This window comes from Desmodus rotundus, chromosome 1 (genome assembly GCF_022682495.2).
Source record: "Desmodus rotundus isolate HL8 chromosome 1, HLdesRot8A.1, whole genome shotgun sequence".
Taxonomy (NCBI): Eukaryota; Metazoa; Chordata; class Mammalia; order Chiroptera; family Phyllostomidae; genus Desmodus; species Desmodus rotundus.
This window is the reverse complement of record NC_071387.1, coordinates 144,441,926-144,462,303: the sequence shown is the minus strand read 5'-3', so window position 1 is coordinate 144,462,303 and position 20,378 is coordinate 144,441,926. Positions and strand designations below refer to the sequence as shown.

The window sequence follows — 20,378 nt, the reverse complement described above, 5'->3', positions numbered from 1 at the left end:
TTGAACAAATTCCTGTTTACTTCAATTCCAAAGATTTGTTTTTAGTACCTAGTTCACGATTTACCTTGTTTAACTTTTAAATTTATGATGTATGATATTGGGTGAAGTTCATCTTTTCAAATTGTTAGCAATTTTAAAATGATCTGTGATCTTTTATAATTAAAGAAGTCCAAGCAGAGAAGAGTAAAAAACTCTGAATTGCAGACTTTAAACTATTAGTAAAATCAATTCCTTTTTTTTCTTTATTAGTAAGATGAATACAATGATATCTTCTCAAATAATATTTCTTTTCAAACAGGTGATCAAGTGATATGGATTGGATACTATGGCATAGTGTATAACCTGGTAAAAATGTCATGGGAACTCCGAGGAGATGAGGAACAGGATGGACTTAGAAACTTAATATGGCAAACGTTGCAGAAAATAAAGGACCATGAAAAAGACGGGCGGGTCCATAATGCAGTAAATATAGCTAAGGTAAGATAAAACACTGGGCAATAAATTGGCTCTTCTATTATCAGGAAGCAGCTGCCTTAAGGAGAAAGGTATGTCCACAGTCAGTGAGTATCAGTGATACAGCTGAGAACACAACTTAAAAAATTTAATGCTGACCTATTTTTAGTTAAAGATAAAGGGCTAGGCAATCTGGTTAAATGGCTTGAAGATAGGAGTTGATTTTTGGGAATAGTAATTGTCCTGCTTTGGGCTTGTGCCTTTGAAAAGCATTTCTGAGAACCAAGATGGCGGTGTAGGTAGACACACTGTGCCTCCTCGCACAACCAGAACTGACAGAGAATCAACGGCAAGGGGGTACGACACCAAGGAAATAAAAAATAAACATTCATCTAGACCGGTAGGAGGGGCGGAGACGGGCACCGGGGTGGAGAAGACTCGAGTGGCTGTGGCAGGACCGAGACTGGCGGAGTATGGGACGAACGGGGCAGGCAGTCCGAGCACTAGCAGACCCTGCGGCCCTACATTCGCGGCCCTACATTCGGCAGATAAACCGAGAGGGCCTGGCTCGGAGTGGTGGAGAGCGGGGCAAGCAGAGTGCGGGTAGCACACCGCAGCCCCACATTCGAACATAGATAAACCAGACGAACGGCGGGGAGCGAAGCAGACCGTGCAACCCAGGGCTACAGCTCAGGGAAATAAAGCCTCAAACTTTGATTGAAAACGCCCATGGGGGTTGGGGCGGCAGCAGGAGAGACTCCCAGCCTCACGGGAGAGGTCGTTGGAGAGATCCACAGGGGCCTAGAGTGTGCACAAGCCCACCCACTTGGGAACCAGCACTAGAGGGGCCCAGTTTGATTGTGGGTATCTGAGTGAAAGACTGAAATCCGGAGGAGAGTGACGCAGGCGCCATTGCTCCCTCTCGGCCCCTCCCCCACATACAGCACAGCAACCAGCGTTACCCTGCCCCGGTGAACACCTAAGGCTCCGCCCCTTAAAGTAACAGACGTGCCAAGACAAAAAAAGAAAAAAAATGGCCCAAATGACAGAACACTTCAAAGCTCCAGAAAAAATACAACTAAGCGAGGAAGAGATAGCTAACCTATCGGATGCACAGTTCAAAGCACTGGTTATCAATATGCTCACAGAATTGGTTGAATCTGTTCGAAAAGTAGATGAAAAAATGAAGCCTATGCTAAGAGAAACAAAGGAAAATGTACAGGGAACCAATAGTGATGCGAAGGAAACTGGGACTCAAATCAATGGTGTGGACCAGAAGGAAGAAAGGAACATTCAACCAGAAAAGAATGAAGAAACAAGAATTCGGAAAAATGAGGAGAGGCCTAGGAACCTCCAGGACATCTTGAAACGTTCCAACATCCGAATTATAGGGGTGCCAGGAGAAGAGGAAGAACAAAAAATTGAAAACTTATTTGAACAAATAATGAAGGAGAACTTCCCTAATCTGGCAAAGGAAACAGACTTCCAGGAAGTCCAGGAAGCTCAGAGAGTCCCAAAGAAGCTAGACCCAAGGAGGAACACACCAAGGTACATCATAATTACATTACCCAAGATTAAACACAAGGACCTACATCCAAGATTACTGTATCCAGCAAAGCTATCATTTAGAATGGAAGAGAAGATAAAGTGCTTCTCAGATAAGGTCAAGTTAAAGAAGTTCATCACCACCAAGCCCTTATTATATGAAATGTTAAAGGGAGTTACTTAAGAAAAAGAAGATAAAAAATATGAACAGTGGGAATGACAGCAAACTCACAGTTATTAACGACCACACCTAAAACCAAAACAAAAGAAAACTAAGCAAACAACTAGAACAGAAACAGAACCATAGAGATGGAGATCCCATGGAGGGTTGTCAATAGGGGAGTGGGAGGGGGAGAGGGGGGAAAGGTACGGAGAATAAGTAGCATAAATGGTAGGTAGAAAATAGACAGGGGGAGGGTAAGAATAGTGTACGAAATGTAGAAGCCAAAGAACTTATATACATGACCCATGGACATGAACTATAGGGGGGGAATGTGGGAGGGAGGGGATGGGCAGGATGGAGTGGAGTTGGGGGGGAATGGGACAACTGTAACAGCATAATCAATAAATATATTTAAAAAAAGAAAAAAAAAGAAAAACATTTCTAAGTACACTGACTATGAATTCCAATTTGCAAAGGTTAGCCTGGGTTGGTGAGTAATTTTCCAGCTTCTGTATTAGTAGTGAATTAATTCACTCTCAAAACACTCTCCATTTGGATAATAAATTTTTTAGTTATATATATGTATATGTATATGTATGTATGTATGTGCTTTCTTTCCAGCATTAGACAATGTAAATTACAAATCTGGACTCACTAACACTAAAGTTGTTTTCCTTAAAATTAAAAATGTGTAAGTTCTTGTTTTTTTCTAGTTCTATTTAAATGGCAATATAAATTTTTTTCTTCACTTTCAAAGAAAATTGAAATTAGCTATCAGTTTTTCATAAAACACAAATATGCCTTTCTAGTGGTGCTTCATCCAATCACTGAAAGTTTCTGGTTCTTTCTAGCTTTCACAGATGCAATCATCCTAACATTTTCAATGTCCTGTTTTCCAATAATAATTAGGGAAGTGAATTCATAGTAACAAGTAAGAAGAGCAAATAAGGAATTCAGTCTGCCTAATTGATTGTCAAAGCATATGGGTGGGTCATGGCATAGAGTAGCTACATTAAGATTCTTAGTAGACCCCTGGCTGGTGTGCCTCAGTGGATTGAATGCCAGCCTGCAAAGCAAAGGGTCCCTGTTGGATTCCCAGTCAGGGCATATGCCTGGGCTGCTGGCCAAGTCCCCAGTAGGAGGAGTGCAAGAGGCAACCACACATCGATGTTACCCTCCCTTCCTCTCTCTAAAAATAAATAAAATATTTTAAAAAAAGAGATTCTTATTAGAAAAAAAATCTTAAACTCTGTTTTTTAACCTTAAGTCTAATTTGGAATATGGAAGACTATGCATCCTTTTCTCCTGATTTTTAATATCTTTTATAGAAAAAAGACAATCAGAGAGCTGTCTACTTGAACTACATTTTTTGGATTTCATGAGCTTTTTTTAATGCAACTGGGCTCCAGCGTAGTCCTTGGTTTGGACTGAGGAGCACAAAAGAAAAAGAGAAACAAAGACAATTATTATATCAATTATAGAGATGACTACTATATCACCCCGTATCACCTTTATTAGGACTAAGGAAATAAATCCTCCTTAGTTTCATGTACTCTTTGAACCTTAATATTGATTTTTAATAAGCAGTTTCCTGGAGCTTAAAAAAATAAAAGTAAAATTTCTGGCCAGTTTCTGACAGAAATAGAGAATGCTATGTATTCATTTCACCCACTCTTATCATTTTCTTTTTGTTTTTTTTTTCCATTTCCATGACATTTTCAATTATTTATATTATTCTCTGCCTTTGTATCTACTTTTATATGCTGCTTCACATCTCAAATGGATTATAATTTAAATAAATAAGCCAACTCAAATTTGTCATTTCTATCATTATAATTCTATTTATATGCCTGTTTCCAGGGTTAATAATTTTGTATAAGGTAGTATTTTTTCTTCAAAATTTTAGTAAATATATCTAGATAACTACATTTGAAATTCATAAGTCAGTAATCAGAAATAGCAAATTTTTTTTGATGCCAAATCCAAGTAAAGACCTATTACTCAAGCAGTCGGCATTGGGAGTAGGAGAATAAAAGCAAAATCATAGCCAGCTAATTTTTCAAAGCTCATGAGAAGAATTCTAAAAGATGTTTTCATTTATTTTAATAGTAAATGTGTGGGGAAGGCAAGTTTTCCTCAGAGAAAATCTGAATTACACATTTCTAAAAGCAGTTATACTAATTTAGGTATAGTGAATATTTAATGTAAGAAATAGGGTTATTTCATATCAGGTGAATTAAAAGATACAATTCACTCTAGACCTGCTTTATATATAAGTTAGTTAAGATAGAGGCATTTGGGTTATTAAACAATGAAATATATAATTTGTGGACATAAATGATAAAGTAACTAGCTGGTGATTTTGAAATATCATTTAATTTATTTCATATTTCCTTACTTAATACTAAGATACTATAAGTATGTAAATGAGAAATTATATAAAAGCTTTTACCAAAATCTATAAAACGTATGAAATATGTTTGTGTTGAGTAACTAAGTCTATTGTGCCTCACTGAATTCTATGCAGGAAACAAAGTCCAAAGCATGGACATTTACACAATAAATTTTACTGTGTCACCCAGAAAACACAGTCTCCAGAAACAGCACCGGAACAATACAAATGGCTAGACCCATCGAAGTTCATGGCACAGGCTGGGAGTTCAGATAAATGTTTGGTCTCTAACTTTTCTCTTTTTTTAATTTGTTAATTTTTTAAGTATATCTTATTGATTATGCTATTACAGTTGTCCCATTTTTTTCTCCCCTTTATCCTCCTCCACCCTCCAGTATTCTCCCTCCTCAGTTCATATCCATGGGTGGTACATATAAAGTCTTTGGCTTCTCCATTTCCTATACTATTCTTAATCTCCCCTGTCTATTTTGCATTTACCAATTATACTTCTTATTCCCTATGCATTTCACCCTCTTCCCCTCCCTGCTGATAACTGTCCATGTGATCTCCATTTCTGTGGTTCTGTTCCTGTTCTAGTTGTTTGCTTTTGTTTTTGTTTTTTAGGTTAGTTTGTTGATAGTTGTGAGCTTGTTGTCATTGTACTGTTCATAGTTTTGATCTTCTTTTTTCTCTTAGATAAGTCCCTTTAACATTTAATATAATAAGTTCTTGGTGGTGATGAACTCCTTTAACTTTATCTTATCTGGCAAGCACTTTATCTGCCCTTCCATTCTAAATGATAGCTTTGCTGGATACAGTAATCTTGGATGTAGGTCCTTGCTTTTCATTACTTTGCATACTTTTCAGCCCCTTCTGGCCTGCAAGGTTTCTTTTGAGAAATCAGCTGATAGACTTATGGGGACTCCTTTGTAAGTAACTCTTGCTGCTTTTAAGATTCTCTCCTTATCTTTAATGTTGGGCAATTTAATTATGATGTGTCTTGGTGTGTTCCTCCTTGGGCCCAACTTCTTTTGGACTCTCTGGGCTTCCTGGACTTGCATGTCCATTTCCTTCGCCAGATTGGGCAAGTTTTCCCTCATTATTTTTTCAAATAAGTTTTCAATTTCTTGCTCTTCTTCTTCTCCTTCTGGCACCCTTATTTGGATGTTGGATTTGGGTGTTGGAATGTTTGAAGTTGTCCCAGGGGTTCCTAAGCCTCTCCTCTTTCTTTTTTTGAATTCTTGTTTCTTCATCCTGTAGTGGTTGACTGTTTATTTCTTCCTTCTGTTCCAAATAGTTGATTTGACTTCACTGTTGTTTCCCTGTATTTTTTTCTTTATTTCACTTTATATAGCCTGTACTTCTTTCTTTATTTTGTGTCTGTATGCAATCATTTCTTTGAACATCCTGATTACCAGTGTTTTGAACTGTGCATCTGATAGATTGGCTATGTCCTCATCACTTAGTTCTTTTTCTGGAGTTTTATTTGTTCTTTCATTTGGACCATATTTCTTTGTCTTGGCATACCTGTTACATTGTAACGGGTGGAGCCTTAGGTGTTCACCAAGGCAGAGCAACCCACATGGCTACATTGTGGTGCCGTATGTGGAGGAGACGACTGAGAGGGAACAATGCCACTTGCTTACCTCTCTTCTGGCTTTCAGTCACTTCCTTTGCTACCCACAAGCAAAGTAGGCTTTTCTGATGCTGATTACTGGGTGGGTGGGTTTGCGTGTGTTCTAGGACCTTTTGGGGTCCCTCTGATGGACTCTCCCATGAGACTGGAATTTCTCCTGCCACCCAACCCTCACAGAGGTTTTGAAGCGTTATTTCCCCACGTTTCAACCCTGGGTTTCTCTGGAAGCAAAGTGTATCTACCTATGCCTCTGTGTTGGCTAGAAGTTTATAACTTTTTTCTTATATTAATAAGGAATAAGTTACTGTCATCTTTAAGTAGTATTTGAGCTGGAAACTTAAATGATAAGTTACATCGAATGATTCAAGGGGCAAGGTTGAAGAGAGCATCTTTTAGATGAGAAAATGTCATGAGCCACGCAGAAATAAGAGCATCGTAAGAGAGCTATCAGTTGATTTACCTAGTTGGGAAAAAAATGGTTTGGATTGAGCAGTAAACACATTAGATTTGAATAATGTGTTTGGGTTACCAAACTAAGGTATTGAAGACTTAAAGGTATTAATAGAGATGCTAAGTAAAGAAATTCATTTTAGGAAAAAAAATTTCCTTCTTTTTGAATTTTAATGGTTTGGTAATTTTGTCAGATAAAACTCATGTACAATTTCCTATATCTTTTTTTTTTAATAATGAAGTACTACTTTAGAATTTGTAGTAAACAGAGTGATTGAGTCTAATTTATTTAAGACTCCTCATGTCCACATCCTTGCATCACTCCCTCCACACTCAAATTCTAGGCTTAACTATTTTGCTTGATTTGAACCATAAGACAATACCAATGTTGTACAAGCAGGAATTTGAAAAAGGCTTACACATTGGCACCTGCTGTCTCTTGTTCTCTTTGAACCCTGTAACTGCTATGTGAATAAGCCCAAGTCAGGCAGTTGGAGGATCAGAGACAACAATGAGCAGAGACAAGCCATCCTAGCTGATCACTGTTCCTTCCCAAGACTAGCCAGTCCCCAACTGCCCTAATAGCTGATGATGGACCCATGAATGAGACCAGAAGACACATTCTCTCAAAAGTTTTGAAAGGTGAAGTAACTTGCTCATGGAAAGTTACTGTAGTAAATTACATTGTTTGATATTATGTTGAGTAATTATTGTATTCCTGGGATAAAAAAAACCACGATGGTATGTAATAAACTTTTAAATATTGTATATTTGCCTTGATGGTATTTTGCTTAAGATTTTGCTTCCACATTAATGGGTGCTCTAGTCCATATTTTTATTTCTTATAATGTAAAGTTTTGTACCAAAGTTATACCGAAATAAAGGATTGAGTTGGGAAAGTGATTATTTCTTTTTCTATCTTCTTGAGGAATTTTGTAGTATTGTCATGATGTTTCTTTAAAAATTTTGTAAACTTACAAGTGAAGCCACTTGGTCATAGATACTTATAAAAAGGTTTTTAATTGTAAAATAGTTTTTCACAGTTTATTTTTTCACAGTTATATCCTTTCCTAGACTTTGTTTTTCTTGTATTAGTTTGGTATATTTTCCCTAGAAATTTGTCCATCTCTACTGTATTTTAGACGAGATTGGGCACGTTCAGGGTGGTATGGCCATAGACTCATCTGTATTTTAAAAGATATTTTATAAAGTTGCTAAAATACCTTTCTATGATAGTTTAATGTCTTTAGAGTTTCTCATGATGTTCTCTTCTGTATTCTTGACTTTTCTTACTTTTTCATTTATTATCTTTTTAATGTAATGCCAAGGGTTTATGAACTTTTCTGTCCTTTGAAAAACAACACTTGATTCTACTAATACCAATTCTGTATATTGTTTTCTCCATTTCTTTAATATCTGATATTAGTTTTCTTTTTCCTTCTGCTAATTTCCTTGTACTTATTATGTTGTTTTTTAAAAAAATTATTGATCTAGATTACTTTTCATTGGATTATACCATTTCTCTTTCCTAATATATGATTTTAACACTATTAATCTCCCTCTACAGGTAATTTTAGATGTATCCTGGAAGTTGTGATAAATCATATTTTAATTATCATTTAGTTCGAGAGTTTCTAATTTCTACTATTTCCATTTTGAACCATTGGTTATTGAAGTTTATGGCTTAATGCCCACATGTATGGAGATTTTATCATTATGTTTATGATTTTGATTTATTGTTCAGTGTTGCTGTGTTCAGTGACAATACTGGACAATACTCTCATCCTTATAAAATATTTTTTTAGTCAAAAGTGTACCTTTTCTATTATGACTAGGATCACACTAGTTTTCTTTTATAAGGGTACTTTTGAATGGATTCTTTTGAATACATGGTATACCTACCTCCATCTTTTTATGTGGAGTCCTCTGAACCCTTATATGTATATCTCTTTGGAGAAGTAGTATGCTTTTAACCTAAAAGTATTGTCTTTTCACTTGAACTCTTATTCTATTTATGTTTAATATCATTGGAATATACTGTGTTTATTTCTTTATTTCTATATCTTGTTATTACTATTCTATTTGTACCTCCTGTTCCTTGTCCTCTTTTTCACAATCTCATTTTATGCCTCTTTGGGGAAGATTTTTTTCATTGTCCCCTCCAATCCACCCCTTTATTTGTTTGCTGGTTACACATTCTTTTACTTGTTAATGCAGGTGTTACAAAATGACTCCTTGATTTATTGAAGTCTAATGTAGAGAAATTTTATAATTTCCTGGACCACAAAATGGTCTTATAATATTTTAACTCCATTTATTACTTACACATTTTTCCTGTCAAGCATTTCAATTGTGCATGTGTGTGTATCTGGGTATGTTTGATGTGTGTGTTTAGATTTCAATACATTAACATTGTTTTATACATTCGATACTCTTTAGATTTACCCACATATTTACATGTTTCTTTCCTTACTCGTTCTTCTTGAATCTGACCTTCTATATGGGATTATTTTACTTCTGCTCAAACAAAACCCTTTCATATTCTTTTCATGAGTATCTGCTGGTGACTATTTCTGTCAGTTTTCTCTTACCTGAAAAGATTTTCATTGAATTTGATTTTGAAGCATAGTTTTATGACTAAAAATTCTATGTTGTTATGGATATGGCATAATGTTAAATGTCTAATCAACTGTTCTGTTTGTTCTTTTTCTAGCGAGTGTTTTTTTCCTTGGTTGGAAAGATTTTTTAAGTGTATTATTAGTTGGTATATTTTTAATGTCAAATGCATAATAACACATCTGTACTAGGTTTCAGAAGTACTAATGTCTGAACTAATTCCCTCAAATTCTCTGAACCTAATTATTCAAAGACCAAAGTGATTCATATCTGTGCAGTTCACTGTTTAGTTCCCTGTTTTTCTCTGATGTCCCTCTGCTTATTATTCTGCTCTGTTACTTCTTTGTGATCTAATTTTCCTAAAGTTCACAGCTGAAAATTCTGTCCTTTTATGCTTAATTTCTCTGAGGAAAATAATTGTCATATTCATTTCAGATTTCAAAAGCTGCCTTCTTAAGGGAGGTAATAATGATACTGTAGAATAAGTTAAACAACTAAACAGTGAATGTATAATAATAGAAAGCAAAACAATTTCAAAAGATAGAGCATATTTTTAAAAAATGAGCACATTTGGCCTACAGGTTTAATTTCTTAAAGCAAATATTCTGTATTTATTAAAACTATATTTTCTTATCTGAAATAGTCTAAATACTTTCTATATCAGTATCTTTACAGGTGTGTTTAATTTTATAGTAAAACATGATTGTGATAAGCTCAAGATTTCCTTTCCTTTTTTTGTTTTGTCACTATTATGGCAAGACTATTTACAACAATAAAACTACAGAGGTTATTTATCCCTGAACGTTTTTAGTTATTTCTTAATAACTTACTCATTCCCAAGTTCCATGGAACCAGCACATTATTGCCCTGTGACACCTCCTTGCGCAACACGTTTATAGTATAAATTAGCTAGAAGCTTTCTTATACAGTGGTAAAAGCTCTGTCGTCTTCCTGCGCTGCCTCACCGCTCAACATGGATAAAGACTATCTAAAAAAAGTCTGTGCGGAGAAGGCTTGTGCCTTACATGCTTTGAACTACAGTAAAATATGTATTTCGCTCCTATTTGAGTTAATGCTAATAAGTGTTTACAGCACGACCTTTATTTTTTCTTTCTTTTCTTGACACCTGGGTCCCAGGACTTTCCTCACATAAAGCTGTCATCGTATCACCTAGATTGCAGACACAGCCTTAACAGTAAACTTATGGATAGCGGCAAGGATTTACCTTTAAGGGTTGAGAATACTTGAATTTTATGAAATTAAGTAGAAGTTTTCTTTTTATACTTTAATGATAAATATGCAGTTCATGTGATAAACTATTGAATTTAATGAATAAAATGTTTTACTGAATAACTGGGAAATCCATTACTAACTCTATCATGTACTCCTGTGTTTTATATGTTTTTTTAATTCATTATAACATTCAATCACTTACAATTCTTGTTATATCTGTTCATAAAATTGGATGTTTAATGGAGGCCTGAGGAGAGGTGAGGTATTTAATAGCATATTTGAAATGAAAAACAATTCTAAATAGATTCCTAAACATGAGCCCTTCAAGTGACAAATTCAATATAAACCCAACTGTTGCCTGAGTATTTGGAAAAGAAATAAAAAACTGTCATATACTCACAGTGGCATAATAAACAAATGTTAATTGATGTGTTTTGTGTGAAATGCTTCCAGGGAGACTCGCAATGAGCAAGGCTCTTCTGTATAGGCAATTCAGCAGCATATGTTGGCACACCTAGGAAAAGCCATCATGTATAAATGCTTTATGCCATCTGGTATATGACCTAAAATATCAAAAAGAAATATGTACAACTAAAATGAATAGGTGACTTTATTTCGAATACTTTTGACTCATCAGGTAAAGCACTTTGCGGTTAAACATTTCATGCTGAAATCTTTAAAATCAAATCTGTTTTCATTCTTAATGATATTTCCATACTTTTAATGTACTCTATAAAGCAGCAAAATAGAACAAACAACACTGTTAGTCTCTTTTCTCTCAGTACCTATCTCTCTCCTCCTCCACATATGCCTCCTCTGTTGGCATAAATGGAAACTGAGTATGGAAAGATGTATTTGTGGAAGAATAAAGTCTTTTTCAATACTTATTAATAGAACTCCAATGTGGCAACTATACTGTTTTAAGAGAACAAAAATATTTATAGAGCTTTTGCAATGAATCAGGCACCGTGCTAAGTATATTAGATTAACACATGTAAGCTGTGTAACTCTTTACCACCACCATCAGCCATACAGAGGGGGAATCTGTGTCTTAACAAAAATAAAATAAGTGATACGCCCAGGAGTGAGTTTATCCCAAAGCTTTACTCTGCCATTTTTACTGTGCTATGCTCTTTCTAAAATTAAATATAAATAAGAAACTAACATTTATTGAAAAATTATTTGTATGCCAGACACTGTGCTAGAAAATATATTCAATTCTTGTGTTTAATCTTTTTAAGTATATTTTATTGATTATTCTATTACAGTTGTCCCATTTTTTCCCCTTTGCCCCCCTCTATAAGGTATCCCCCTTCCCTCCAGCAATTCCCCCATCCTAGTTCATGTCTATGGGTTGTGCATATAAGTTCTTTGGCTTTTCCATTTCCTATATTGTTCTTAACATCCCCCTGTCTATTTTTTTTCTTACTAAATAAGCTTTTTAATCACTCTACCTTTTCCCCCATTCTCTCCCTACCTCCTCCTGGCTGATAACCAGATATGATCTCAAAATCTATGATCCTTTCCCTGTTCTAGTTGTTTGCTTCATTTCTTTTTGTTTTTATTTTTTAAATTAGGTTGTTGATAGTTGTGAGTTTGTTGTCATTTTACTATTCATAGTTTTGATCTTCTTTTTCTTAGATAAGCCCATTTAACATTTCATATAATATGAGCTTGGTGATGATGAACTTCTTTAACTTGACCTTATCTGAGAAGCACTTTATCTTCCCTTCCATTCTAAATGATAGCTTTGCTGGATACAGTAATCTTGGATGTAGGTCCTTGCTTTTCATGACTTGGAATATTTCTTTCCAGCCCTTTCTTGCCTGCAAGTTTTCTTTTGAGAAATCAGCTGATAGACTTATGGGAACTCTTTTGTAAGTAACTCTCCTTTTCTTTTGCTGCTTTTAAGATTCTCTCCTTACCGTTAATGTTGGGCAATTTAATTATGATGTGTCTTGGTGTGTTCCTCCTTAGGTCCAACTTCTTTGGGACTATCTGAGCTTCCTGGACTTGTATGTCTATTTCCTTCACCAGACTGGGAGAGTTTTTTTCCATTATTTTTTCAAATAAGTTTTTAACTTCTTGCTCTTCCTCTTCTTCTTCTGGCACCCCTGTGATTAAGATGTGGGAATGTTTAAAGTTGTCCCAGAGGTTCCTAAGCCTCTCCTCATTTTTCTGAATTCTTGTTTCTCCGTCCTATCATGGGTGACTGTTTATTTCTTCCTTTTGCTCCAAATTATTGATTTGAACCCCAGCTTCCTTCCCTTCACCATTGGTTCCCTGTGGATTTTTCTTTATTTCACTTAGTGTAGATTTCATGTCTTCCTGTATGCATTTGCTGTACTCAATGAGTTCTCTGAGCATCCTGATTACCAGTGTTTTGAACTCTGCTTCCGATAAGTTGGCTATCTGTTTTGCTTAGTTTTTTTTTTTTTTTTTCTGGAGTTTTGAAGTGTTCTGTCATACGGGTTACATTTCTTTGTCTCTTCAATTTGGCAGCCTCCCTGTGTTTATTTCTGTGTATTAGGTAGAGCTGCTTTGACTCCCTGTCTTGGAGCACCTGTTATGTTGTAGGGGCAGAGCCTTAGGTATTTGCCAGGGCAGGGCAACCTGCTTAGCTGCTTTGTGGCTCTGTATGTGGGGTAGGGGTCAAGAAAGGAACAATACCACTTGTTTGGCCCTCATCCTCTTTCTAGTCTCTTCACTCCTTCCCTTATGTGACTGGTGCCCCTCCAGCTGTTTCCATGGTGGTGGTTCCCAGAGAAGGTGGGTTTGAGTACATTCCAGGACTATGGGTGTCCTTTGAACAGAGTCTACTGAGAGACTGGCAGTTACTTGCACCACCACAACCCTCACTGTTTTTTTTTTATAGCCAGAAGTTACGAGGCTTTATTTTCCTAGCACTGGAACCTTGGGCTGCACATTCTGGCCTGCGGCTATAATTGCTAGCTCCCCAGGTGTTCTTCCCAGTTTTTATCTGCCACACATTAATATAGGACCACCTGTTCTGCTGGCCACTGCCACCACTGCCTTGCTGCTGCTATCTCACTGCCACCATACTGGGTCCTCTCCATCTCCTCTCCCTGTGTCTACCCTTCCTACTCACCTGGATGAATATTTCTTCTTTAAATCCTTGGTTGTTGGACTTCCATACAGTTCAATTTTCTGGCAGTTCTTGGGTTTTTTGTTTGTTTGTTTTGTTTGAGGTTAGTTGTGATCCTTCTCGTGGTTGTGTGAGGAGGTGAAACATGTCTACCTATGCCTCCATCTTGGCTAGAAGTCCCTCTTGTGTTAATCCTAACAATAAATCAAGAAGAGGGCAGTATTATTATCATCCCACGTTAGGAATAGGAAATGTGCTCATAGTGGTTAAGTAATGTGCAAGATCTAACAACTAATAAGTCAATAAATGGAATATTCCCACTAGTTTCTTCTTAATCTATTATGCCAGTCCTTTTTAAACTTTAATGTATATGTGGGAGTAGGGCCTGATATTCTGTTGTGATGCACATGAACCCAGGAGGTAATGACAATAATGATTGTCTGAGGACCACAATTTTAGTAGCAAGGAGTTACTCTTGCTGTCCTCTTTTGTAAGATTTTATAACTCCTCTAGGAAATAATCTTTGAGATAACTGGTGAATCACTTTCATTTAAATTTTGAGGTTTAAAGAAAAAATTACCATTTTTTCCCCACAAATAAGTAAAACAGTCCCAGCTCTAAGATTATTTAAAGACAGGTAGAGAGAAAAAAGAGAGAGACAGGCAAGAGACAGAGATAGAATTAGCTGAAAACTGCATTACCATGGCTTAACATCCCATTTCTTTCTCTTTTATTCTCTCATGTATAGGGTAGTGTGAATTAGCTTAAATTGTGGTGTCTTTGCTACATTTCCCTAGTTATTGGTGGGAAATTCAGAACTCTGGAGAGGCTTTTCTTTTCTTTTTTATTGCTACAACATCATAATTCCTTGAGGAATTTCCCATTGTGTTGACTTAGCCATCATCCTACCAACTTACATTAATGACAGTTTTTACCATCTTTATGCCTAATACAAACACACACTCTTTCATATGGTTAGAATACATGTGTGTGAGTAACATGATCATATCAATAGACAGAAAAGCATTTGACAAAATCCAGCAGACATTTATGATAAAAATTCTTAGCAAAATTGGAATAAAGGGAACACACCACAACATAATAATGGCCGTATATGACAAACCTATAGCCAACATCAAACTCAATGGGCAAAAACTATAAGCATTCCCTTTAAGATCAGGAAAAAGAGAGGGATGTCCACGTTCGTCATTTTTATTCAACATTATACTGGGAAACCTAGTCACAGCAATAAGACAAGAACAAGAAATAAAAGGTATCCACATTGGAAAGGAAGAAATAAAATTGTCATTATTTGCAGATGACATGATTCTGTATATAGCAAACCCTAAGATTCCACCAAAATACTACTATAACTAATAAATGAATTTGTAAAGAAGCAAGACACAAAATTAATATTCAGAAGTCAGTTACATTTTTATGTGCCAATAATAAACTATTAGAAAAGGGAACTAAAATAACAATCCCATTCACAATTGCCTCAAAAAGAATACGATACTGAGGAATAAATTTAACTAAGAATGTAAAAGACCTGTACTTGGAAAATTATAAGACACTAAAGAAAGAAATTGAAGAAGATACAAATAAGTGGAAGCATATACCATGGTCATGAATAGGCAGAATTAACATCATTAAAATTTCCATATTACCCAAAGCAATCTACAGATTCAATGCAATTCCTATCAAGATACCCATGGTGTATTTCATGGAACTAGAACAAATATTGCAAAAATTTATATGGAACCACTAAAGACTTTGAATAGCAACAGAAATCTTGAAAAAGAAGTCCAAAGTTGGAGGAATCATGCTACCTAATATCAAAATATACTACAGGGCCAGAGTAATCAAAAACAGCATGGTACCAGCATAAAAGTAGACATACAGACCAATGGAACAGAATAGAGATCCCAGAAATAAAACCACACCTTTAGGGTCAATTAATATTTGAAGAAGGAGGCAAAAGCATACAATGGGCTAAAAATAGTCTATTCAATAAGTGGTGTTGAGAAAATTGGGTGGGCACTTGAAAAAAAAGAAACTAGACCACCTTCTCATGCCACACACAAGAATAAACTCAAAATGGATTTAGACTTAAATGTTAGACCCCAAAACCATAAATACCCCAAAAGAAAATATTGGCAGTAAAATCTCAGACATTGCTCATAGCAATATCTTTTTTTTCTGATATATCTCCTCAGCAAGGGAAACAAAAGAAAAAAAAATAAACAAATAGGACTACATCAAACTAAAAAGGTTTTTCATAGCAAAGGAGACTATCAAAAAATGAAAAGATGACCCACTGATGGGAGAACATTTCGCTGATACATCTAAAAAGAGGTTAATATCCAAAATTTATAAAGAACTTATAAAACTCAACATGCAAAAAATCCAAATAAAAGTGGGCAAAGGACTTGAATAGACACTTCTCCAAAGAACACGTACAGATGGTCAATAGACATATAAAAAGGTGCTCAAAGGTGTTAACCGATCATCAGAGAAATGAAAATTAAAACCACAACGAGATATTACCTCACACCTGTCAGAATGGCTATCATCAATAACTCAGTAAACAACAAGTGTTGGCAAGGATGTGGAGAAAGGGGAACCCTTGAGCACTGTGGGTAGGAATGCAGATTGGTGCAATCACTGTGGAAAGGACAATGGAGTTACCTTAAAAAATTAAACCTGGACCTGCCTTATGACTTCGTAATTTCACTTCTGGGAATTTATCTGAAGAAACTCAAAACATTAATTTGAAAGAATATGTGAACCCTATGTTCATTGCAGCATTATTTGTGATAGCCAAGATTTGGAAGCTTCCCAGGTGTCCATCAACAGATGTCCATCTATGGTACATTTACCCAATGGAATACTACTTGGCTCTAAAAAAAGAAAATTTTACCCTTTGCCACAGGAGTGGTGGACCTGGAGAACAATGTGCTAAGAGAAATAAGCCAGCCAGAGAAATACAAGTACCATATTATTTCACTTATATGTGGAATCTAATGGACAAACAAGCAAATTAGAGACAGACTCGTAGAGAGCAGGCTATCAGCTCTTGGGTGGGGGCAAAGGGGGGGATTGAGCAAAAAAATGAAAAAAGAGACAAAGAACTCATGGACATGGACACTAGTGTAGTAATTGTGTGGGATGGGGGTTGGTGGAGGTGTAAGAGGGTGTAGGGGGATAAGTGGTTGTGGAAAAAATAAAAATAAATAAAAAATAAAAAAGAATACCACTTTTGCAATTTTAATATTAAATCAGTTATCAGCATAGATATTAAAAATTGCCATCTGTTTCTTAATAAAATGTCAAGTTGCAACAATGCAATAAGGAAAACCCTGAACTTTAAAGCCAATATGGACATTGGTAAAAAATGGGGACCTATGATGAAACTGTAAATGTATGAATAACATTTACAAATGGAGTTTGAGGTAATTAATGTTCATTGGTGGCCTACCTTGTAGTACATTCATGAATTTGAAATTTGTTATTAATGGTCATTAGTATTTTATTTATGTTTAGTTCCAAGAAATATAGAATTGTATTTATGCATAGCTGACATTTAAGTCACCAGTTTTTGTAATATTAGAATTATGACTTTGAAAGAAAAAGGAAGGCTTTTTTAAAAAAGAGATGATTATATAAGTATAATCATGATCCCATCTGATTCATATTCTAACATAAAAGTGACAATATAATGAAATTGTTTTCAGTGTGGCAGAGGTCGGATCAAGTCTTCTCTGGGGTGGTGGTGGGAGGAGGTGCAAAGGCTGGAACTTTAGTGCTTGTCTCAGGGAAGCCCTGAAGGGAACTTACACCCATTGAGCTCCTCCTCACTGTCTGCCAGACAGACCGCCCTGTATTCTAAGTTAACCCTCACAGAACTCTTAAAGGTAGTTAGTATTGTCTCCATATCACAATGAAAAACAAGCTGGAACTAAACTAAGCACCAAACATAGGCCTGGAGAGGTTAATTAAATTTCCCAAATTTACATTCCTATCAAGTAAGTGAAAAAGCCAGGCCTGATTTCAGATCTTTCTAACTACAAAACCCCTATTATTTCCTGGCTACTTTCTCTAGGAAAACAAATAAAACCTTTTTATAGACTAGGCAATGATGCATTTAACCGATATTTGACACTGCATTTCCCTCAGTTGAATGCCTTAGACATCACGGGGGGAGGTATTTTTTTAAATCATTTTTTACTGTTTTTCAAATATAGTTGTCTCCATTTTCCTACCACTACTTTCCTCTGTCCCACCCACCCCCAACTCCCACCCTCAGTCCTTCCCCCCTTTGGCTTTGTCCCTGGCTCCTTTATACATGTTCTTTGATGACACTTTCCATTCTTTCCCTGTTATCTCCCTCCCTCCTCCCCTCTGGTTACTGTCAGTTTGTTCTTTATTTCAATGTCTCTGGTTATATTTTGCTTGCTTATTTATCTTGTTGATTAAGTCACCACCTGGCTTACTTCATTTAGCATCATGCTCTCCAGTTCCATCCATGCTGTCTCAAAGCGGGGAGGGGATTATTACCTGGGCTTTTATCTGGGGAGAATTGTGAAAGGTGGCAATGTCATCATTTTGCTTCTTGAGAGAGCTGGCATCTGGGTCTACAGCCTATCCAGTCTGAAAGGAAAGAAAACAAGGAGGAGTCTGATGAGACATAAAGAAAATAGCATCAAGATTTTACAATGCAGATTAATCCTACCCTAGAAACACTACATTTTATCAGAAATGTCATCAGAAGACGCTGTGTTTGCTGGTCCATTAATTTATTCACAAATTTCTTCATTCATCACTCTCTTGGTAATGGAAGAGTCATAGTAATATGTTTGTGTGCTACTATATATTGCTATTGATTTGGAATTACCATTTCTTATGTATAATTAAGCCATAGAAGCTAAACAAAATAAACAACCCAGGTATATATGATGATTACCATTTTCCAGATGACCCTGCAGACTTTGAGATGTTAAATAATGTCCTCAAAATCACAATAGCTACTAAGAGTCCTAAACACAGTTTAATTTGTTGTGTTAAATGACTGCTTCTTCCACGATTTTAACCTGGTTAATAAGAAAGATACACAACTGGGAATAATATAAACATGATTGTATACTGATTCCAACATCCAGACATCATTAAAATCAAAGATATTTTATAATACATATTTCAGTGATAACCACTGATTATTTTTCTGAAACAGTAAAAATGGGGCTATCTTCATAAATTTCACTCTTAATTTTCTAGCCTTTTGAGGCTTTCTTGAGTCTTCATTTCATTTTTTGGTGCTTATCGATTTGCATGATTTTTTACCTTATTTTTAATATATATTATAACGTGTTATTGTTTCCCACCTTCTGTGGCTTTTACAGTAATTCGTATTTACTTACACTGCATTTTACTATTTTCCTCATTGCTCTAAGCTTTATTTTTTCAATCTTTATCCTGAGATTATTCTAATTTTTTCCATATCATTTTATCTAAATAATATAATAGTCAATCCTTAAACAGTATTTCATTGAGCCAAACCTGATCTTGGAATCCTAAAGAGGTTCATATACAGAAAACATTTTCCATTCTTTCATTTTCTACCATGAGATCAATAGGCATATGAAATGAATCCTGAGTGACTGGTAATAAATTGCATGAAGATTGGTAACATTGAATGAAAAAATGTAAAAATTAAAGGAAAGGAGGAAGTACAATTTCTCTCTTACAATTTATTTGTGAGAGAAAAGTCCTAATAGAAATGTATTGTGAACATTATAAAAAGTATAATATATGACATTTTGAAACTTATATTTTCATTATTACCAATTCTAGCCAAAGAAAATATGCCTCCAGTCATTTCAAAAGAAGATGTAATTAAAAGTCTATCATGAATATTACTGAACATAAATAGGAAAATACAGAAAATGGCTCTTTCTTGAGTAAAGACTGCATAAACATTGTGGAATTTTTGTTAGTTTTTTATTAGAACCTGTTCAGTTTAATCTAAATTTAATCCTAGAACATCTTTAATATAAGCTAATTACAAAGCCCTTTCTGTTTTTCACTTCATGCAAATTTTGTTCTATAGAAATTTTCTATTGACTTCAAGGAAAGTTTCGATTATATAGAGATAAATGAAATTTTTATTTAATGAAACATCTACATTACCTCAACTGCTTGCTTAGTTTTTTAATTAAATAAATACTATAAATTGTTGTACAGTTCTTGTATGGGAAGTGTACAAATTTAAAATAAAAATTATATTACTAAATTATCAAACATTTTATTTCAAAATTTCATTCTTGCCTAATTTTTTATTTCATTGAAAACTGTTATGATTTAAAAATTTGGGGAACTACTTTTTTTTTATGAAGGTTATGTTTATTTATCAGAAACATGGCAACATTAGTTAAAGAAAACAAACACACATTTTTTCTTTTATTTAATAATACATCATTTCCCCTCTCATTTAAATCTGTTTTAACTGGTTCCTTGTTCTTTCTTTCAACAGGCTGAGTTAAATAGCCCCATGAATCCTTTCACTAGCGATAGCACAAAAGTTTCATCAAATGCAGGGGATGAAGTTTTCTCCAAATATATAGGATGGAGAATTGCCAATGCACTTTCCAAACTCTTCTTCCCTTCCACCAATGCCCACATTCTTCCTTCAAAAAAAACACTGATAAAACGAGATGGAATGAAACCTCTGTATAAAAAGGAAGATTCTATGAAGAAGAGAGTTCTACATTTTACTGTAAGGTAAAGT

At 35.2% G+C, this 20,378-nt stretch overlaps 1 protein-coding gene across 6 annotated transcripts in view; it reads left to right on the top strand.

Moving 5' to 3' along the window:
* TMEM232 (transmembrane protein 232) overlaps positions 1–20,378 on the top strand; it is a 168,195-nt gene that overhangs the window by 71,959 nt on the left and 75,858 nt on the right. For all 6 annotated transcript variants that reach the window (XM_053911325.2, XM_053911326.2, XM_045197625.3 and 3 more), the window contains 2 exons: positions 299–477; positions 20,124–20,371. In XM_053911325.2, the coding sequence (XP_053767300.1) occupies positions 299–477; positions 20,124–20,371 (427 nt within the window). The remainder of the gene's footprint in view (positions 1–298; positions 478–20,123; positions 20,372–20,378) is intronic.